At 42.4% G+C, this 17,130-nt stretch overlaps 1 protein-coding gene across 5 annotated transcripts in view; it reads left to right on the top strand.

The window, feature by feature from the left end:
* MID1 (midline 1) overlaps positions 1–17,130 on the top strand; it is a 329,808-nt gene that overhangs the window by 230,609 nt on the left and 82,069 nt on the right. For all 5 annotated transcript variants that reach the window (XM_038757166.1, XM_038757167.1, XM_038757170.1 and 2 more), the window contains one exon: positions 3,224–3,939. In XM_038757166.1, coding sequence (XP_038613094.1) covers positions 3,280–3,939 — 660 coding nt within the window. In that variant the 5' untranslated portion in view covers positions 3,224–3,279. The remainder of the gene's footprint in view (positions 1–3,223; positions 3,940–17,130) is intronic.

Here is a 17,130-nt window from a genome sequence, read left to right on the forward strand (position 1 = left end):
AGAGTACGGAGCATATTCAATTCATTTTAGATTTTATTTCTGACATTTGCGAAGGGCCTTCTTTATTTCAAGAACCGTACTGAGTGCTGGAAAAAAAGTACAAGGGTATTGAGTCAGAGTCACCGCCTGGCCCGACAATCTAAAGCCATATCCAACTTTCATATCGATGATCCTGATGCTCAATAAACCCATCTTGAATTATTTTAGGTTTTCGTGGTTTGGGATAGTAATTATTCTTACTTTAAAAATTCCATTTAACCAATGGGTGATTATTTCAGGGATTGTAAATTTCTCTTTTGTCAGCCTCCAGAGCGTGTGGTTTTCCAGTTCCTCAAACTCTCCGAAAACAAAAAAAAAAATATTTTAGCACTGCATCCTCACCCACTCCCTGGGGAGTGAATCACCAGGGGAGAATTGGTGATTCTTCAGTGCGTTTAAATTCATGCAAGTTGTTTGCTCCCTGCACCTACCTTGTGCCTTCTCATCACAGAGGAGGGGAAAAAAGAGTCTACTAGATTCTACATTTAAGCTATCTGGATGAACCACAAAGAGGGTGCTATCACCTGTATTTCACTGCCCCATTCCACACCTCCTTTTTCCTTCCCTTTCATTGCCATCCGTCAATTGCATTCCATCTCTACATCACACATCTCCTTGTATGCCCTATTGGAGTTCAGGAAGGCAGGCCACCAAATGAGAGCATGTTACTATTTTCGATGTGGTGTTCCTTGAATAGCCTTCAATCGTTTGGACTGAAAATACCCCACTTATCTGATCCTATCTGGGTTGAAAAAAAATCTCTCATGGGTTCTTCTTGGCACTTAAACCGACTTGTGTTTTCTGCATGTTTTAACTAGCTGCTGGAGGCCCGGAAAAATGAGACCAGGCTTCGGAAGAGGAAACGTAAGAGGAAAAATACTTGACGATAACTTAGTTTTGACCAACCCAGACAGGGTGGATAAACCTGAGTAGTAGAACCAGAGCTGAGTCGGTTTGCCCATTTTAAAATAATACTTTCATAAGAGGAGGAGAGATCCAGTAGGAACCAATGAGGAATGTTCTGGATTCGAGTAGGAGGTTGTGAAGTTGACGAATCTTTCGCTTCTCAATAAGCTGCATCTCACAGGGGGTCTAGTCATCTGAACATTACCTTAGCAGGTCATGTGAAGTAAAGGACCATTTGGGCTGTGCTATGTTAAGTCTATTGGTCTCTCTCTTTTTAAAAAGCATGATATTGGTTTTAAAGATTGAGGACTTGGTAAAACAAAGCCGCATCTGAGCAGAAAACGGGGGCTTTAATGTTGATGGCGGGCCTGCAAAGCGCCCTGCCAGCAAGAAGGAAGTAGCTCTTTTTGAGCAAATGCATTGTGTGAAAAGAGAGACCGGGCAAAAGGGAAAACGGCACCAGGCGGAACACACATTTTCAGCACAGCAACACAACAAGGAACAGCCTTTTTGTGGGGCTATGGTGGCCGGGGCTGTGGGTGCTGGCACTGGCCTTTTCAGCCACACAACGCACTCAGAGGTGTACTTCGCTGTCAGTGGTGTCTCCAAGTGTGAAGAAGACCATACATTGGTCCGTGGTAGTTTGAAACCTCGCTTTAACCCAAAGCACCGTATGGTAATTCTGAATGCTTCAGATGGAGAAAAGGTCAGCATATTGTGGAACTGGCTAGTTTTCCTCAAATACGTGGAAGGACGGATGCAAAAAAGGCATATTGTTTGAATCTCTAAACACAGCTTTGGATCAGAAGCTTTGCAGGTCTTCCCACAAAGCACGTATGAATGAGCCCTGGCCGGTGATGTGAACCCTGCCTCTGTTTGTTGAACTGTGCTATTCTCTTAGGTCTGCAATGGGCTGGATATAATATTCCCGGCACTAATGCCGCAGTTCCCTGTTAATTGTCACGAAACAGAGAGGGTTCAAAGAGATTTGGTTCCCAAGCTTGCTAATGAGCAAGAGACTTTCTTCACCTTAATGAACCAGGATTTATGTGTGAGTTTTGGGGGAGGGAGGAAGGGAGGGAAGCAAGAGTTTAAACAATGACTTTACAGTGAATGGAGTGTGCAGCTGGTCTGTCCGAAGCCGTCCTCAGTTATGAGCAATCCAGCTTGGGGAGATTGTGGTCTAAAGAGGTGCAGCTCTGTGACTGTAAAGCAGAGCTTCTCCTTCTGCTTCACTTGTCTGTCGGCTTGCCTCAACGATGGACTCTTGACAGGAGAGCTTAGGGAGGGGAGTTGCGTGGGGCGACTCTCGCAGAATCATTCCATGTAGTTCCTTTGGAGAAGGAAATATACTTTTGATTGTCTAGGAAGGAGGATCCTTCCCAGAAATCTTCTCCGGGAAGACCTCAGTCTTTAGAAACCAGAGATTTGGGCCAGCATGCCAGCCCGGGCCAGTAAAATGTTTTATTTGGACAGGTCATCTATTTTTTCTACCGTCACACAATATTACTGGAAAAATAAGACATAACAAAACCCCAAATGTTTCCTTGAATACTGACCCGATTGGGAAACTCATATTGTATTTCAGGTCAGATATTTTGGAAATTGGCACTACCCCGCCATGGACATCTAATCATAAATATCTACGTATTTATTATCAGAGAGTTTTGCAGTGGTGAATATAGAATCTTTTTCAGACTGTGATTTTTTTTCCCCACTAGAGTATTAGTTTAGCCAAGTGTCATGAAAAATACTGCTCCTGATAGGTTGTATGTTCATGTTGGAAATCGGGGAGATGGCAGTTGTTTACAAATAGACAAGAAGCTTTAAAATAAGCTGCGATCATCTAACTTAACGCTCATACTTTGCCCCAGTTTTCAACTCAAAAGTAATCAAAAAAGCAGGTGGGAAAGCCTTGGGTGTAATAGGAGTAAAGCAAATGAAATGCCACGCTATTTTCTGGACCTTGTTTTGGTGACTCAGTTTCACAAGCAGCGATCCTCAGGGCCCTCACCACATTTCTAATGTGACAGAATGAACAAGCAAGGTCTTACAAAACGAGCTATTCATGGCTGAGGTGGAAAAAACAACCGCAACCCCAAACCCCAGAATCTCTCTGAAACACCAGAGTGGGTCGTGCTGCCCGTCCCCCAGGTTCGGGCTGCTGAACCCCGGAGTTTCCTGGAAGTCATCTGAACAGCGGCGAAAGTTGACAACCCCCTACCGCTGACCCCTTGTGCTTTCTCTTGCCTAATCCCATCTTACACTGTGTTTCCAGATAGCCGATCAGCTTCCCTGGATTTCGCTGACGACACAAGAAAGCTTTGCTTGAAGATGGAAACACTGGAGTCGGAACTGACCTGCCCTATCTGTCTGGAGCTGTTTGAAGACCCACTGTTGCTGCCCTGTGCTCACAGCCTCTGCTTCAACTGCGCGCATCGCATACTCGTCTCCCACTGCGCCTCCAACGAGTGCGTTGACTCCATCACCGCCTTCCAGTGCCCCACCTGCCGTTATGTCATCACCCTCAACCAGCGGGGTCTAGACGGGCTGAAGCGCAACGTGACTCTGCAGAATATCATCGACAGGTTCCAGAAGGCTTCGGTGAGCGGGCCCAACTCCCCCAGCGAGACCCGGCGCGAGCGGGCGCCGGACGGCGGCAGCATGACCTCCAACGAGAAGGTGCTCTGCCAGTTCTGCGACCAGGACCCCGCCCAGGATGCCGTGAAGACCTGTGTCACTTGCGAGGTGTCCTACTGCGAAGAGTGCTTGAAAGCCACTCACCCGAACAAGAAGCCCTTCACTGGCCACCGCCTGATAGAGCCCATCCCGGACTCTCACATCCGAGGGCTCATGTGCCTGGAACACGAGGATGAGAAAGTGAATATGTACTGCGTGACCGACGACCAGTTGATCTGTGCCTTGTGTAAGCTGGTTGGGCGACACCGGGATCATCAGGTGGCGGCTCTGAGCGAGCGTTACGACAAGTTGAAGGTAAGTGCTCTCCGGTCTGCGTCCGACGCTGCCCAGAAGCAGCTCGAGGGGTGGAAACGTAGCCGATAGTCGGCGAGAGTCCCCACTTGCCTGCTGTGTGACCTTGGGCAAGTTGCTTGACTTTTCTGGGCCTCAGCTGTCCTCTTAAATTCATTCATTCATTCAATCGTATTTATTGAGCGCTTACTGTGTGCAGAGCACTGTACTAAGCGCTTGGGAAGTACAAGTTGGCAACATATAGAGACGGTCCTAAAATGGGGATTGAACCCTACTCAAACCGTGAGCCCCATATGGGACAGGAGACTGTGCCCAACCTGATTATCTTGACCCACCCCAGGGCTAACTACAGTGATGGACGCATAGGAAGGGCTTAACGAATATCAGCGTTATCGTTCTTATTATTATAATTATTATGATGATGACAGTGATGATTACCTTTGCTGGCGGTGGTTGTAGCTCTCAGCCGGCTCTGGGTAGATAGGAGAAGAAAGGATGAGCGGGTAGAGGTGGAAGACTGCTTGGCATTTCAAGTGTGGTTCATGCAAGGGGAGTTTCTGGAAATCGGCAATACCTGGCGCGTGTTGCTCTGAATGATCTGGGTTTCTGTTTAAGCAGGAGGAGAGGCAGGAATCACTTTCTGCAGTTAAAATAATAAAGCGACATCTGCAGATGGCACCCCGAGCTCTTCCGAATAAAGGACAATAGCGGAACATACGTTAGATAGCGTCATCATCAAGCCACTGCATGGGAAGTGTCCTTTACCAGTACTGCTCCGAGAGCCTAATTTTTAACGATAAAAATACCATCAACCGACACCTAAGAATCAGCTGGGTGTCTGGTCTCTTTGTTTCCCCGACTCAAAAGAAAATCACTTAACAAAGCTCAGGCGACAGAGAGTGGTCTGGGGTATGCCATCACCCACCAAAGCTCTCTTAATCATCAGGCCAGGATCGAGCTTTAGAGTCAGGGGGAGAGGAAAAAAAGTCAAGAAATACCCTCTTTGTGGGGAAATGTGGCTGTGATTATTTAAAAGCACGATTACATTGGAGAGCTCACAGTTAGAAAGGTAAAAGACTATTTGTCTTCTGCAGCTAAATGTTGATGGGGAGGCACTGACTTAAGGAGGAAGTATAACTTAAAAGCTTTAGGTAAATATACATGAAAGCTTCTCTCAAGAAACATACACCCTGTGGTGTTGATCAAACAAAATGTATCACATGATTACAATAATTTTTCTTTCGTAGTAAGGCACGGGCTACAGGGGGGATGTTGCAGAGGGGGTTTTGATGTTTGATAGAGCTATCACCTATTTTCTGATTTCTCTAGTTTCCTACATCCTGCATTGGGAGACACAGTCCTTTTTTCCATCCATTTCCCCAAGATTGAGTGTCCTCTGTGTTCTGCATGTAAAGGATCTCAAGGATAGCTGTAAATCCACCCTTGAGTCACTTTGTTAAAGATAAGCCACCCACGGCTGCAGTGACAGGGTCAGTGCAGAGACATGATAACTGTCTGTTGGTGAACTATCAATCAGTCAGTGGTATTTATTGTGTGCAGAGCACTCTGCTAAGCACTTGGTAGAGTACAATGCTATGACAAGTCAAAGGTAAGAATCATAGATTATTCTAAAGAATATTTAACTTTTCTAAAGTCCAAGATTTTTATTATACTTTGTTTTGTTTTTCCCTAAAGACCATTTGATTGAATTACCATTAGTTTTCATCCACCCTTTAAACAAAGCCCTCACCATCATTCTGCTAGTCTAAATCATTGAGTCTCAATATTTAACTCTAGATGTCAAACCATCTTCGTTTTTTTTTTTGCCCTATATCAGGCAACAGGCAATTATTCAAAGCAGGTGTCCTCCTTCATGTGCCACAAGATAGACTATGGCACTGGTGTCTATGTCTTTTAGCTACAGAAGTGAAACCCTTTTAAAGTTCTGGTACAGTTATCTCTCTAACAAGATAATGGCTTTCCCAATCAATGTAATAGTGTCACAGAGCGAGTGGGGGATATAAACAATGGCAGTAAAACAGTTTTACTTTCATTTTTATCAGGTGTAGAAACATAAATGGATGAAGAAAATTCAATATATCCTAAAAAAGCGTATCTACAGGGCAGAAACATGTTGTCACTCTTTTGAACAATTGACTAGCATTCCCATAATGCACAAAATTTATGCTAAAATGACCTGTTGATTTGCAATTAAGATTTGAAACGCATACCCTTGTCAATTCAGAAGAATCTATGGAATTAATGAGATGTATAAAATATTCCTGCAGTCATTTAAGCTTTCACATACTTCAGTTCTCTCCTTGAGGAAAAATTAATTCAATTGGAACATGGGCAGTATAATCATTGCCATCTAAATATTTCCACATAGGAGCAAGGAATTTGTGTTTTGGGGGTACAAAAGCATGAACAGGGAGTCAAATGAAATTTGTTTAATTTTTACTTTAGATTAAACAAAGGCACATGCTGTGTTCTGTGCATTTGGTTTTCTCATTTTACACTCTCTCCTAATATGTAGAAAGTGATTTGGTTTGAGGGGGAGGACCATAGGGATCTATTCATTCAGTTCCTTTGTCGAAACTCACTGGGTCGCTCCTACAGGATTTAACAATAGCTAAGCATGTTGTTAAAGAGAGAGACGCAACAGACTTCTGCTACCTCAGGAGGAAGCAGTGTTTTGATCTTGCCATAACGCTAAATTTCTGAGGATGCCTGCAACAGGAGGTGTTTTGATCAATGCACAATAAGTGTTAGTTGTGCTATTTATTAAGCGTCTATTTGGAGTCTAGCACAAAAGAGATCAGGCCCGGTTCCTGGCTCACAATGGGGGGCATCATCTAGGTGGGAGTCCTTGGAGAAAGACAGCACTAACCGTGGATTAGCAAACCTGAGGCAACAGGCCAAGATGGTCATGTCAAGAAAGGTAAATCCTCAGATTCCCAGCTGCTCCCGATAAACCAATCCCTAGTGCATTGTCAAAAAATAACAAAACGAGGGATTCAGTGGCTTACTATCTACTGTCTTAATTTCTAAATTGGATGCTTCTTGTTAACTCCTCCTCTATTTAGATTGGGGGACAGGAACTGTGTCTGACCTATTTTACTCTCAATTCCACCAGGGCTTATGGTGCTCAGCACACAATAGGCCTCTAATAATCAATAACCTCTCTTCTGTGTATCAGTTTTCAGAGACCAATTCTGACTCTAAAATAAACCCTTCGTGCTAAACACCCAGTGGGAAAAAAAGCTGTATCCAAAAACCTAATGCACTGAGAAGATACGGAACAAGCAGTAGCATAAAATATTAAACCAAAGATGAATGCAGATGCACATGTTACAAAAACTATTCCCAGCCTCTTAAGAGGTAGGGCTTGCTGCCAAATTGCAAAGCTCTCTAAATAGAGCATATCAAAAAAGGCACATTTCCGCTATCCGTTAATTTTGAGGTTAAGAAGACTTTGCATCCTCCCAGTGTCTAAGTAAAAATAGTTTGTACCAGAAAATGTGTCCTAGATAACCTATTAGGAACTTTAATTTCATTCACCCTAGAGGTTCATTGCCAAAGTAAAACTTGCCATCCTTCTCCTCCCAGATTCCCAAATTATATGCAGGTTCTTATCCCTTCACCTATTTCTAGCACTAACGTGGTACTAGATCTTGGGTTTTTCTGAGGAAATTCCTCAACCAAAACAACCATCATCCTCATTACGCTTCCAGCTCTAATGCTTCTCTAGATCTCTTGCATATGAACATTAATTGTTTTTGTTTATTTTAATGGTCTTTGTTAAGCATTTACTACATTCCAAGCTGTAAATACAAGCTGATCAATTGGACACAGTCCATATTTCACAAGGGGCTCACAGCCTTAATCCCCATTTTATAAATGAGGGAACTGAGGCACAGAGAAGTTGAGTAATTTGCCCAAGGTCACAAAGCTGACATGGCAGAGCTGAGATTAGAACCCAGGACATTTTGACTCCTAGGCCTGTGCTCTATTCCCTAGGCCAGGCTTAAACTCAGAAGTGTGGAAGCACCATGTTTCAATGAGAAATACACCATAATAGACTATAAGACAACTCCCTTAAAAACCTGTGTGTTTTCTGCCTGCTTCTCGCCAGTTTGAGTAATCACAGGATCACAGATTTTCAGATACACATGTACAAGATCTGGATAGACATGTTGAATGAGTCTATGTTCAGCAATGGTGGAGTAAGACTGTCTTGCTTTGGTTCTTTTCTTTTGTTTCTTCTTTGAGAATGATTTAAGAAAAGTGTGTATGGAGATGAAGCAGGAGATGTGCGTTTTTGTTTGGTTTTAAGGGCAGGAGTGCGCTAACTTTGGCATTGATTATAAAATGTAGTTTAAGTCAGATAAGCAGATGTTCCATTTGGGATAAGGAGGACACCAAGTGAGATGTTTTAAGTTCTCAGATTTTGCCTATCAAGGGCAATAACATAAAAGTGAGTACCTTAATCTCTCTCACAACTTTGTCTCCCTTTATCTTGTCTTGGCCCCAGGTTTTTCTACTCTAGGAGAATCCAGTAAGAAACAGGCAAGGACCGGGATTTCTCTTCTCCAGGGTCTCTCTGGGAATATGAGTGGTGATGGGTGGCTCTATACTTGGTGCTAAGGACCCATAATAAGGATGAGTTAAGTATGGGGTTGGTGACCTCTTATGGTCCTTGACAGGTCTCCTGTAATCCATATACTTTTTTCTAATCCCAGGTTAGGGCATAAAGAACTAGCAGGAAGCAAAACTATTTCTATACTCCTGCCAGTTGATAGTAGCAGGAAGGGAAGGAGAAATGGATGGGAGTATTGAAAGAATCCAGTTCAGAGGTGGAGAAGCATGGAAGCAAAAAAGGGAAGAATCCTTCCTGTTGCCTCAGGGGTGAGTTGCTGCTGTTTCTCACATGGGCTAAGTTTTAATGCTAAGTGTATCCTCATTTCAGTAGCACTTATTGAATTTTGGGTTTCAGGAGTTTTGTAATAATAATAATAATGATAATTTGTTAAGCACTATGTGCCAAGCACTGTTCTAAGTACTGGAGTCGATACAAGCTAATCAGGTTGTCCCACGTAGGGCTCACAGTCTTAATCCTCATTTTACAGATGAGGTAACAGGCACAGAGAAGTGAAGTGACTTTCCCAGGGTCACACAGCAGACAAGTGGTGGAGGCAGGGTTAGAACTCACGTCCTCGGACTCCCAAGCCCGGGCTTTTTCCAGTAAGCCACGCTGCTGCCCTGAGCACTATTCATTGTGTTCTCCCTGGGTGCTGGGCACCGGACTAAGGCTTGGGACAGAAGCAAGGGACACTCCCAACCAACAAGGAAGACAAACATAAAACTATTTTCATATTGAATAGTTATTTGACAAGGATCATGTCTATTAATTCTATTGAATTCTCCAAAATAGTACAGTAGGTGCTCAATGAATACTACTGACTTATTCTTTCTGGTTATTAATCTTTCTTTTCTCATTGAGACAAGTGACAACCGAAATTAGCAATAATTTTCTAGCCTCTGGAAATTCAACTAGAAACATTGGTTTTCCAGGATTTGAGGACTGGGGGAAGAGGAAGAGAAGGGGAGAAAATATTCATTGAATGTTTTGGGGGCATCTTCATTGACCAGATTCCTCTAGTCAGTTATGCTGCAATTTGTCTCTGATAAACTTCTTGATTTTAGAGAAAAGCCCCAACAGAGTAGGGGGCGAGGGCAACATAATAATCACTGAGAATGCGGCGAACTCTGTCCTGTTTACCCCTCGGGTACTCCTGTGATGCCACACTGCTTCTTTGTGCCTTCCTGCCCCTGGGTATCTCTCCTTCTGTCTTCTCATCCATATAGGATTTGAATTATCAGGATTTGAATTAATTGATTCAGAGCCTATGATGTACTTTGTGTCAAGTTCTGAATATCTGATTCGGGTATAAATGAACATAGTCTCTTAATTTATTGTATTTATCCCAATTTAGAGTACCACAGTTTATGTTCATGTGTCTTGTCCAGTCTGTCTCTCATATGACCTGTTTCCTCAGGTAGGCGAGGAGCCAGTGTGAGAAGTCAAAGGCTCTGAGATACGGATGTCCATTGGTATCATTCTCCTAGGCATTTCCATCCCACCCCTAGGTTTGAGAGTGAAATGTGAGGGAGACAAAATTCCATGTATGTGGAAAGTTGATATGTTCATTCTGAGGATTCCTGTGTCTTTCATCTGGGTGTAATCAGAGCAGTAATCAGAACCTATCATGTTGAGAGTGTCTGGGGAGGTACCTAGAAGCTGAAAGAGAGCCCCAGCTTTGTCTTCATTTTAAAAGAAAAGGTTACGAGAATGACTCTCGGTATTACAGTCTATCAGCTTAACTTCAAAAATGGAAAAATAGACCCAATCATTTGGCATTCTCCCAGAAGAGAGCCGAAGAGTGGAGAATAATCATCTATTATTGCAGTCTAAACCAATCTTCTTCTATGAAATGGGGGGCAAGAAGGAAGCAAGGGATTTATTTGGACTTTAGCAAGATTGCTGATTCAATCATGGGTGACATACTCATCAATAAGCTGTGGAATTGGGCCTGGACTGGGGTTAAATAGTGCTGCTGAGGACTGCAGGTTTGAGCCTTTAGCGACTTAATTAATATAAATTTGGGGCCTGTTGAGGTTTGTTTGGTCTCTCTACCTTACTAAGTCTTGATCTATGATTTCTTTTTTTAATAAGGCAACCCCCAAGATGATCTCTTAAGTGATTTTGCTAATTAGATTCAAAGGTTGTCTCAAGTTTTAGTATCTATTTTCTCAATAACTGGGGTCCGAAGCCTCATTGAAATGCAAAAATAAAACTCCCAGTTGGGAAAGACAGGGTATTCTTCTTTACCGTACTGGAATTACAAGGGAAATCGGCAGATAAGAGCTCTAATTCATGTGGAAGTCCAAGCCAAGGTCTTTTTTCTTGTTGAATGACTACTATTCACATACTAGCCTATTAGTCGTTCTCACGTGCTTTCTCTGGAGAAATTCATTTCCTTCCTGAGGAGGTCCAGTAGGTCAGGAAAATATCCGAGCCTGGACAGGGTCTATATCATTCCCACTCTGTCAAAACTGCTGCTCTCCGTAAAGCTACTAGGGGAATCTAACTTAAGGAAAACCTATTGTGCCCCTCTTCCTTTCCATTTATATCCTTTGCTTCAATTAAGCTGTGTGTGACATTGCTGTAAAGTCCTCCTTACTGCATTGCAACAAACCTCTTAAAAATCACAATGTTTTCCACATGTAACTAGGGCAGAAACATGATCCGTTCTGACATTAACTTCAAAGGGAAATGTTTGCAAGAATCTCCTAGAAACCCTCAAACATCTTATTCAAATTAGTAGAAGCCAGATTTGGAGAAACCTGGGACCAAAAAAAAAATAGTTTCATTTTCTTACAGAAGCAAAAATTGTTGTTAAAAGTCTGTGTCTAAAATAGAGTGATTTTAAATGCAATGACTTTTTAGTAAAAAAAATGAATGAGCTGGTGTCCCCTCAGAGAGGCAGTGTGGCCCAATGGAAAGAGCACGGGCTTTAGAGTCAGAGGTCATGGGTTCAAACCCCGGCTCCACCAATTGTCAGCTGTGTGACTTTGGGCAAGTCACTTAACTTCTCTGGGCCTCAGTTACCTCATCTGTAAAATGGGGATTAAGCCTGTGAGCACCCTGTAGGACAACCTGTTCACCTTGTAACCTCCCCAGTGCTTAGAACAGTACTTCGCACATAGTAAGTGCTTAATAAATGCCATCATTATTATTATTATTATTTAGTTGGGGCCTTTGCCCAACGAACTGGAATGATGTGGGGTGAAGATGTTCCAAACGTACACATTGTCAGCTTTTCTGACTTCCAGTACAATTATACCACACAATCACTACCTCAATTTAATCATCAAAAGGGGGATATTCAACTTCAATATTTTAAATTTCTTTACTTTTAGCCTAGGATTTCAGCACTTTGTCTAGTCATTATTCATTTATAAAAATATAGTTTTTTCTAAGAACATCAGTTTTTAAATTATCATGATTGTGAACAGCATTATTATATACCTGTGGAGCAAAATTGAGGCAAAGAAAAGCTAGGTGATTTGTCCAGGGTCACCCAAAAGCTCAATATCAAAAGCTCAGAATCCCAATCAATCAATCATATTTATTGAGCTCTTTCTGTGTGCAGAGCACTGTACTAAGCACTTTGGAGAGTACAACACAACACTATAACACATCTCCTGCCTGCAGTGAGCTTACAGCCTGTTTTGAGTTCAATAACTATCCTATTGCCTAGTGTGTAGGTATTATAATGGAGCCAATACCCCATTCTACAGAGCTGTGAAGAACTAATAAATGGCATAATTATTAGATTATTATGGGCTTACTATGGCTGGAAAAGATATAGGGGTTTACAATAAAAAATACAGACCCTGTCCTCCTAGGTTTTCCCCAATTTACAGTTGTGGAAATGGAGACCCAGAGAGCTTAAGTCAGTTAGAAGGCCAGTGGAGGAGCTGAGACTCGACCCCAAGTCCTCTGACCCCTACTCCTGTGCTGCCCCTTTCATGCCGTTCTCATGAGGTCTTTCTACTTTCCACCATAAAGTTAATTCTATCTTTATTCTGAGGCAAAGTGGAAGTGAAAGAAAGGAAGGAAATCAGCTAACAAGTAAAATCACAAGGAACTCCTAGAAAACCCGTGTAGGATATGTGGTGACAGGGCTGGGGAGAACTAAAGGAAGTTAACAAAAAATGTGTCCACGATTTTGTTTTGGGGCACATTCTCTCGCCTGGTTATTATTGAGGGAAGGGGTCTTTTGATCACAGTCCTGGACTTAATTCCAGGAACTTGGATAGAAGTAAGCCATGAGTACACTCAAGGAAAGATGTAGATATGTTATTGCAGCCACTCAGAACTGTTGATTAATTCATGCAAGGCTGTTTTAGTTTGAAGTGACTCCAGCTGCTCATTGCTTCTGAAGCTAACTTTGAACTGTGGCTGGCCTGAGCATTTTCCTGGAAGTAGGGAACAGACTGTGCCATGGTTGTGCTAGAAACTGGAGAGACGGTATATGGGAATGTATCTCTTAAACCCCAAGGAGCAGTGGATGGATGGCTGTTGATGTACTTTGCCTGCCGAGTGAAGTGTTTATCAGAAGATTGGAAGCACAAACGGATGCCAGTTTCCAAGACCCTTAATACTTCATTCAAATAAGGCCAGTAAAAAACCACTAAGACTGAATCCATTATGCAGCTGGGCTTCATTCTATTGGTGATGGGGAAAGGGCCAGGTGTAGTCAGGAAACATGTCAACCAACTCTGTTGTATTGTACTCTCCCAAATGCTTAGTACAGTGCTCTGCAAAGGGTAAGTGTTTAATAAACCCCATTGATGATGACCACAGGAAATTATCAACTGACGAATGACCAGTCATAGCTTAATGATGTACCTTGAAGATCCTTGTGAATTTCTGTGGACAGCTAAACTCGTCTAAAAGCTGTTAAAGTTTAATTTAGTGCCTGATAATTGTAAATCTTTGTGTACCATCTATATATTCCCCATCAGATGTCTTGAAATTCTTTATTCTTGGTCAGGAAAGACCATGCTTACTCTGCTGTGCAGTGGCTGAATTCCACAATTTTTAATCCATCAGTAGTATTTATTAAGTGTTTTCTTTCTTCTGAGCATTGTATATAGTGTTTGGGAGAGTACAACACAATTAGTAGACCTGATCCTAGCCCCCAAAGAGTTTGCAATCAGTGCTAACAGTTGTGTAAGATAGTCCAGGAGGACTGAGGCCAGGATCTTTGCTGGTAATGGAGAGCAGTGAGTGACATTGTCACGGCTACTGTCAGGAGGATGCCATTCCAGCAAACAGTGAAATTCAAACACTTTTCAACAATGAACAGAAGGAGGTCACTGTTTCTTTCCAATCAAAATCAAATTTCTCCACCCCACCCCATATAACAGCATTGCTACTAATCTGTGCTTCGAATTTTCCCAAGACAGTTAACTTATAAGATGTACTTACTGGACCTTCTCAATACAGCTTCTGGTTCCGATTAAAATGTCATATGAGAAACAAGTGCATAGACCGGAATCGGGTCTACCAATTCCATTGCATTGTACTATCCCAAGTGTTTAGCACAGTGCTCTGTGTTTGGTAAGCACTCAGTAAATATCATTGAATAACTGATTGATGTAAAATGATAAACTCCTCAAGGAGATTCTTCTCTTTTACATCACTTGTAGATTCCTTAAAATTCCTTAGTTGGGTGCTCTGCCCACAGTGGACTCTATATAAATGCTGTGTCTGAAGATATTAATGTCGAGGACCGGTGAAACAACACTGTTATTGTTTGACATGAATTGTTTTTGCCTGTCTCCATGGAGCTAGAGAGGGTGATAAAAGATAGTGTAAAGTAAAAGTCTGAACTTGTGACTTCCAATTAAGGAGTCTTTGTTTACAAAACTCCCCTCTATGTGAAAATTTAAATGGGGAAGCAAGGAAGGTCAGGGGGTTATTATTCCCTGCCAAATACTTATCTTCTGTTATGGAGATTCTTATTCTGTGTCAGCATGGAAATACTTGAAAAAAAATTACTTCTGTAAAGTTATGAAACAGAGATTAGGATACTGTACCGTGAGAAATGGCTGTAGGACTCATCTACTGACTATTTGGAGAATATCCTCACATTTCCTAGAAACTCAGTGGTGGAATGCCCCCAGTACATCGATCAGTGGAATTTATTGAGTGCTTACTGTGTGCAGAGCACTGTACTAAGTGCTTGTAGAGTACAATACAAAAGAGGAGACACGCTCTCTACTCTCAAGGAGTTTTTTACACATGACTTAAAGGAACCTAAGTGATCCCTACTCTGGAGTACCAGCACTTGAGTTACTCGTTGGTCTTATAGACGAGGAGTTGAGTGGAGTGGCTAACATCAAACTGAAACTCTTTTCAGGCATTGTACTATTCAGTAAGATCATCAGAAAAGAGGGAAATACCATGTCTTGATGGGAAGATTCATACCTGGGAGTCCAAGGTCCCGGGTTCTAATCCTGAATCTGTCACTTGCCCACCTTGCCTGCTTTAGGCAAGTCACTTAACTTCCCTGTAACTCAGTTTCCTCATCTGTAAAATGGGGATTAAATCCTACGGCCTCTTATTGTGAGCTCCTTGTGAGACAGAGACTGTTTCCTATCAGATTATAATGTATCTACCCCAGTGCTTAGTACAGTGCTTGGCACATAGTAGGTACTCAACAAGTGCCATTAAAAATAAACAAAAACTGATGGTGAGCAACTGATGCAGCTCTTTTCATCTGAATTTACAAGCAGTGCAGTAGGATTGAACAGTTGGACTAAAGATGTGCAAAGAATATTACCTGGAAAGATCTATTCAGCTCTTTATTTGTACCGAAAGAAGGTGCCGAGGCACTACAACCTGACACAATTGTTACCTAATGGAGAATCAGGTAAGGTGACTGAGCCTGAGAAGATCTAGCAGTGGATTGGCTATCAGCAGAAATAGGGTAGCTGAGATCAGGTGTCTTCAGAGACCATCATCATCATCATCATCAATTGTATTTATTGAGCACTTACTGTGTGCAGAGCACTGTACTAAGCGCTTGGGAAGTACAAGTTGGCAACATATAGAGACAGTCCCTACCCAACAGTGGGCTCACAGTCTAAGAGATCAAAAGCAGCGAGGAGGGAATCCAGCTTGACTCAACCAGAGTGTTTTCAGACTTTCTAGAGCTGTGCCCGCTAAAGTTTCTTGCACTGCCACAACATACTGTTTTTGAAATTCTTAAAAATTCCAAGTACTGTAAAACAACCGGTGCTTTTTTAAGCAGAATTCTCAGAATTTCTGTAGCTTAAACATTTTAAGATTTCCTTCACCTTCCTTTAAGCATGAAGGATAAGGCCATACCTATGTCCTTTGGAGGGAGGACTTTTTGTTTTTTAATGGTATCTGTTAAGTATTTACCATGTTCTAAGAATTGAGGTAGCTATGATATGAATTATATAGATTATGATTATAGACTCCTTTTATGATTATAGATTATGATTATTGACTCCCCTTTCAGACTGTGAGCCCACTGTTGGGTAGGGACTGTCTCTATATGTTGCCAATTTGTACTTCCCAAGCACTTAGTACAGTGCTCTGCACATAGTAAGCGCTCAATAAATACGATTGATGATGATGATGATGAATCATATTGGACACAATTCCTGTTCCACATGAGGCTTACAGATGAGGGAACTGAGACCCAGAGAGGTTAAGTGACTTGCCCAGGGCCACACAACACGCAGGTGCGGAGCCGGAATTAGAACCCAGGTACGTCTCACTCCCAGGCCCGTGCACTATTCACTAGGCCATGCTGCTTCTCTTCTAAAGGTTTATCTGGAAAGCTTCTTTTACATTAAAATACCACTTTTTCTGTCTCTTGGCTCTAGCGTCTTGGAGTATGTCAAATTAATTGGGTAATGCCTCCTGGAAGAGAGTAGATTTCAGGTGGCCTTTGATGAAAGGGAGCCGTGCTCTGTAGATTTGAATGGGGCGAGAGTTCAAGGCAGGAAAGGTGAAAATGAAGGTAGAAGCGAAGAGGGTGAGCTGGTGTAACGCAAGAAGAGATTTTTGAAAGGAGGAGGGAGAGAGTTGTTGGAGTGCTTCCATGCCAAGGGTCGGGAATTTCTGCATACAGTGTGGAATAGGTAACCATTGATGGTTTTAGAAGAATAAAAAAGTATGCAGTACAAAGGTTTAGAAAATTGATCATCAGGAGGCTTTGGAGTCAGAGATCATGGGTTCAAATCCCAGCCCTGCCAATTGCCAGCTGTGTGACTTTGGGCAAGTCACTTCACTTCTCTGGGCCTCAGTTACCTCATCTGTAAAATGGGAATGAAGACTGTGAGCCCCCCTTGGGACAACCTGATCACCTTGTAACCTCCCCAGCACTTAGAACAGTGCTTTGCACACAGGAAGTGCTTAATAAATGCTATTATGATTATTACCAGAGAAGAGGCTGATGCTGAAGTTGAGCCAGGATATGGGTGATGGCCTCTGGGCAGATCTGGAAGATACTGTAGAAGAGATTTCGCAAAAGTGTGTATACAAGATGAGAGACAGCGAGGAGACAGTATAACAGCAAGTTTGCA

This window comes from Tachyglossus aculeatus, chromosome 15, assembly GCF_015852505.1.
Source record: "Tachyglossus aculeatus isolate mTacAcu1 chromosome 15, mTacAcu1.pri, whole genome shotgun sequence".
Lineage (NCBI taxonomy): Eukaryota > Metazoa > Chordata > Mammalia > Monotremata > Tachyglossidae > Tachyglossus > Tachyglossus aculeatus.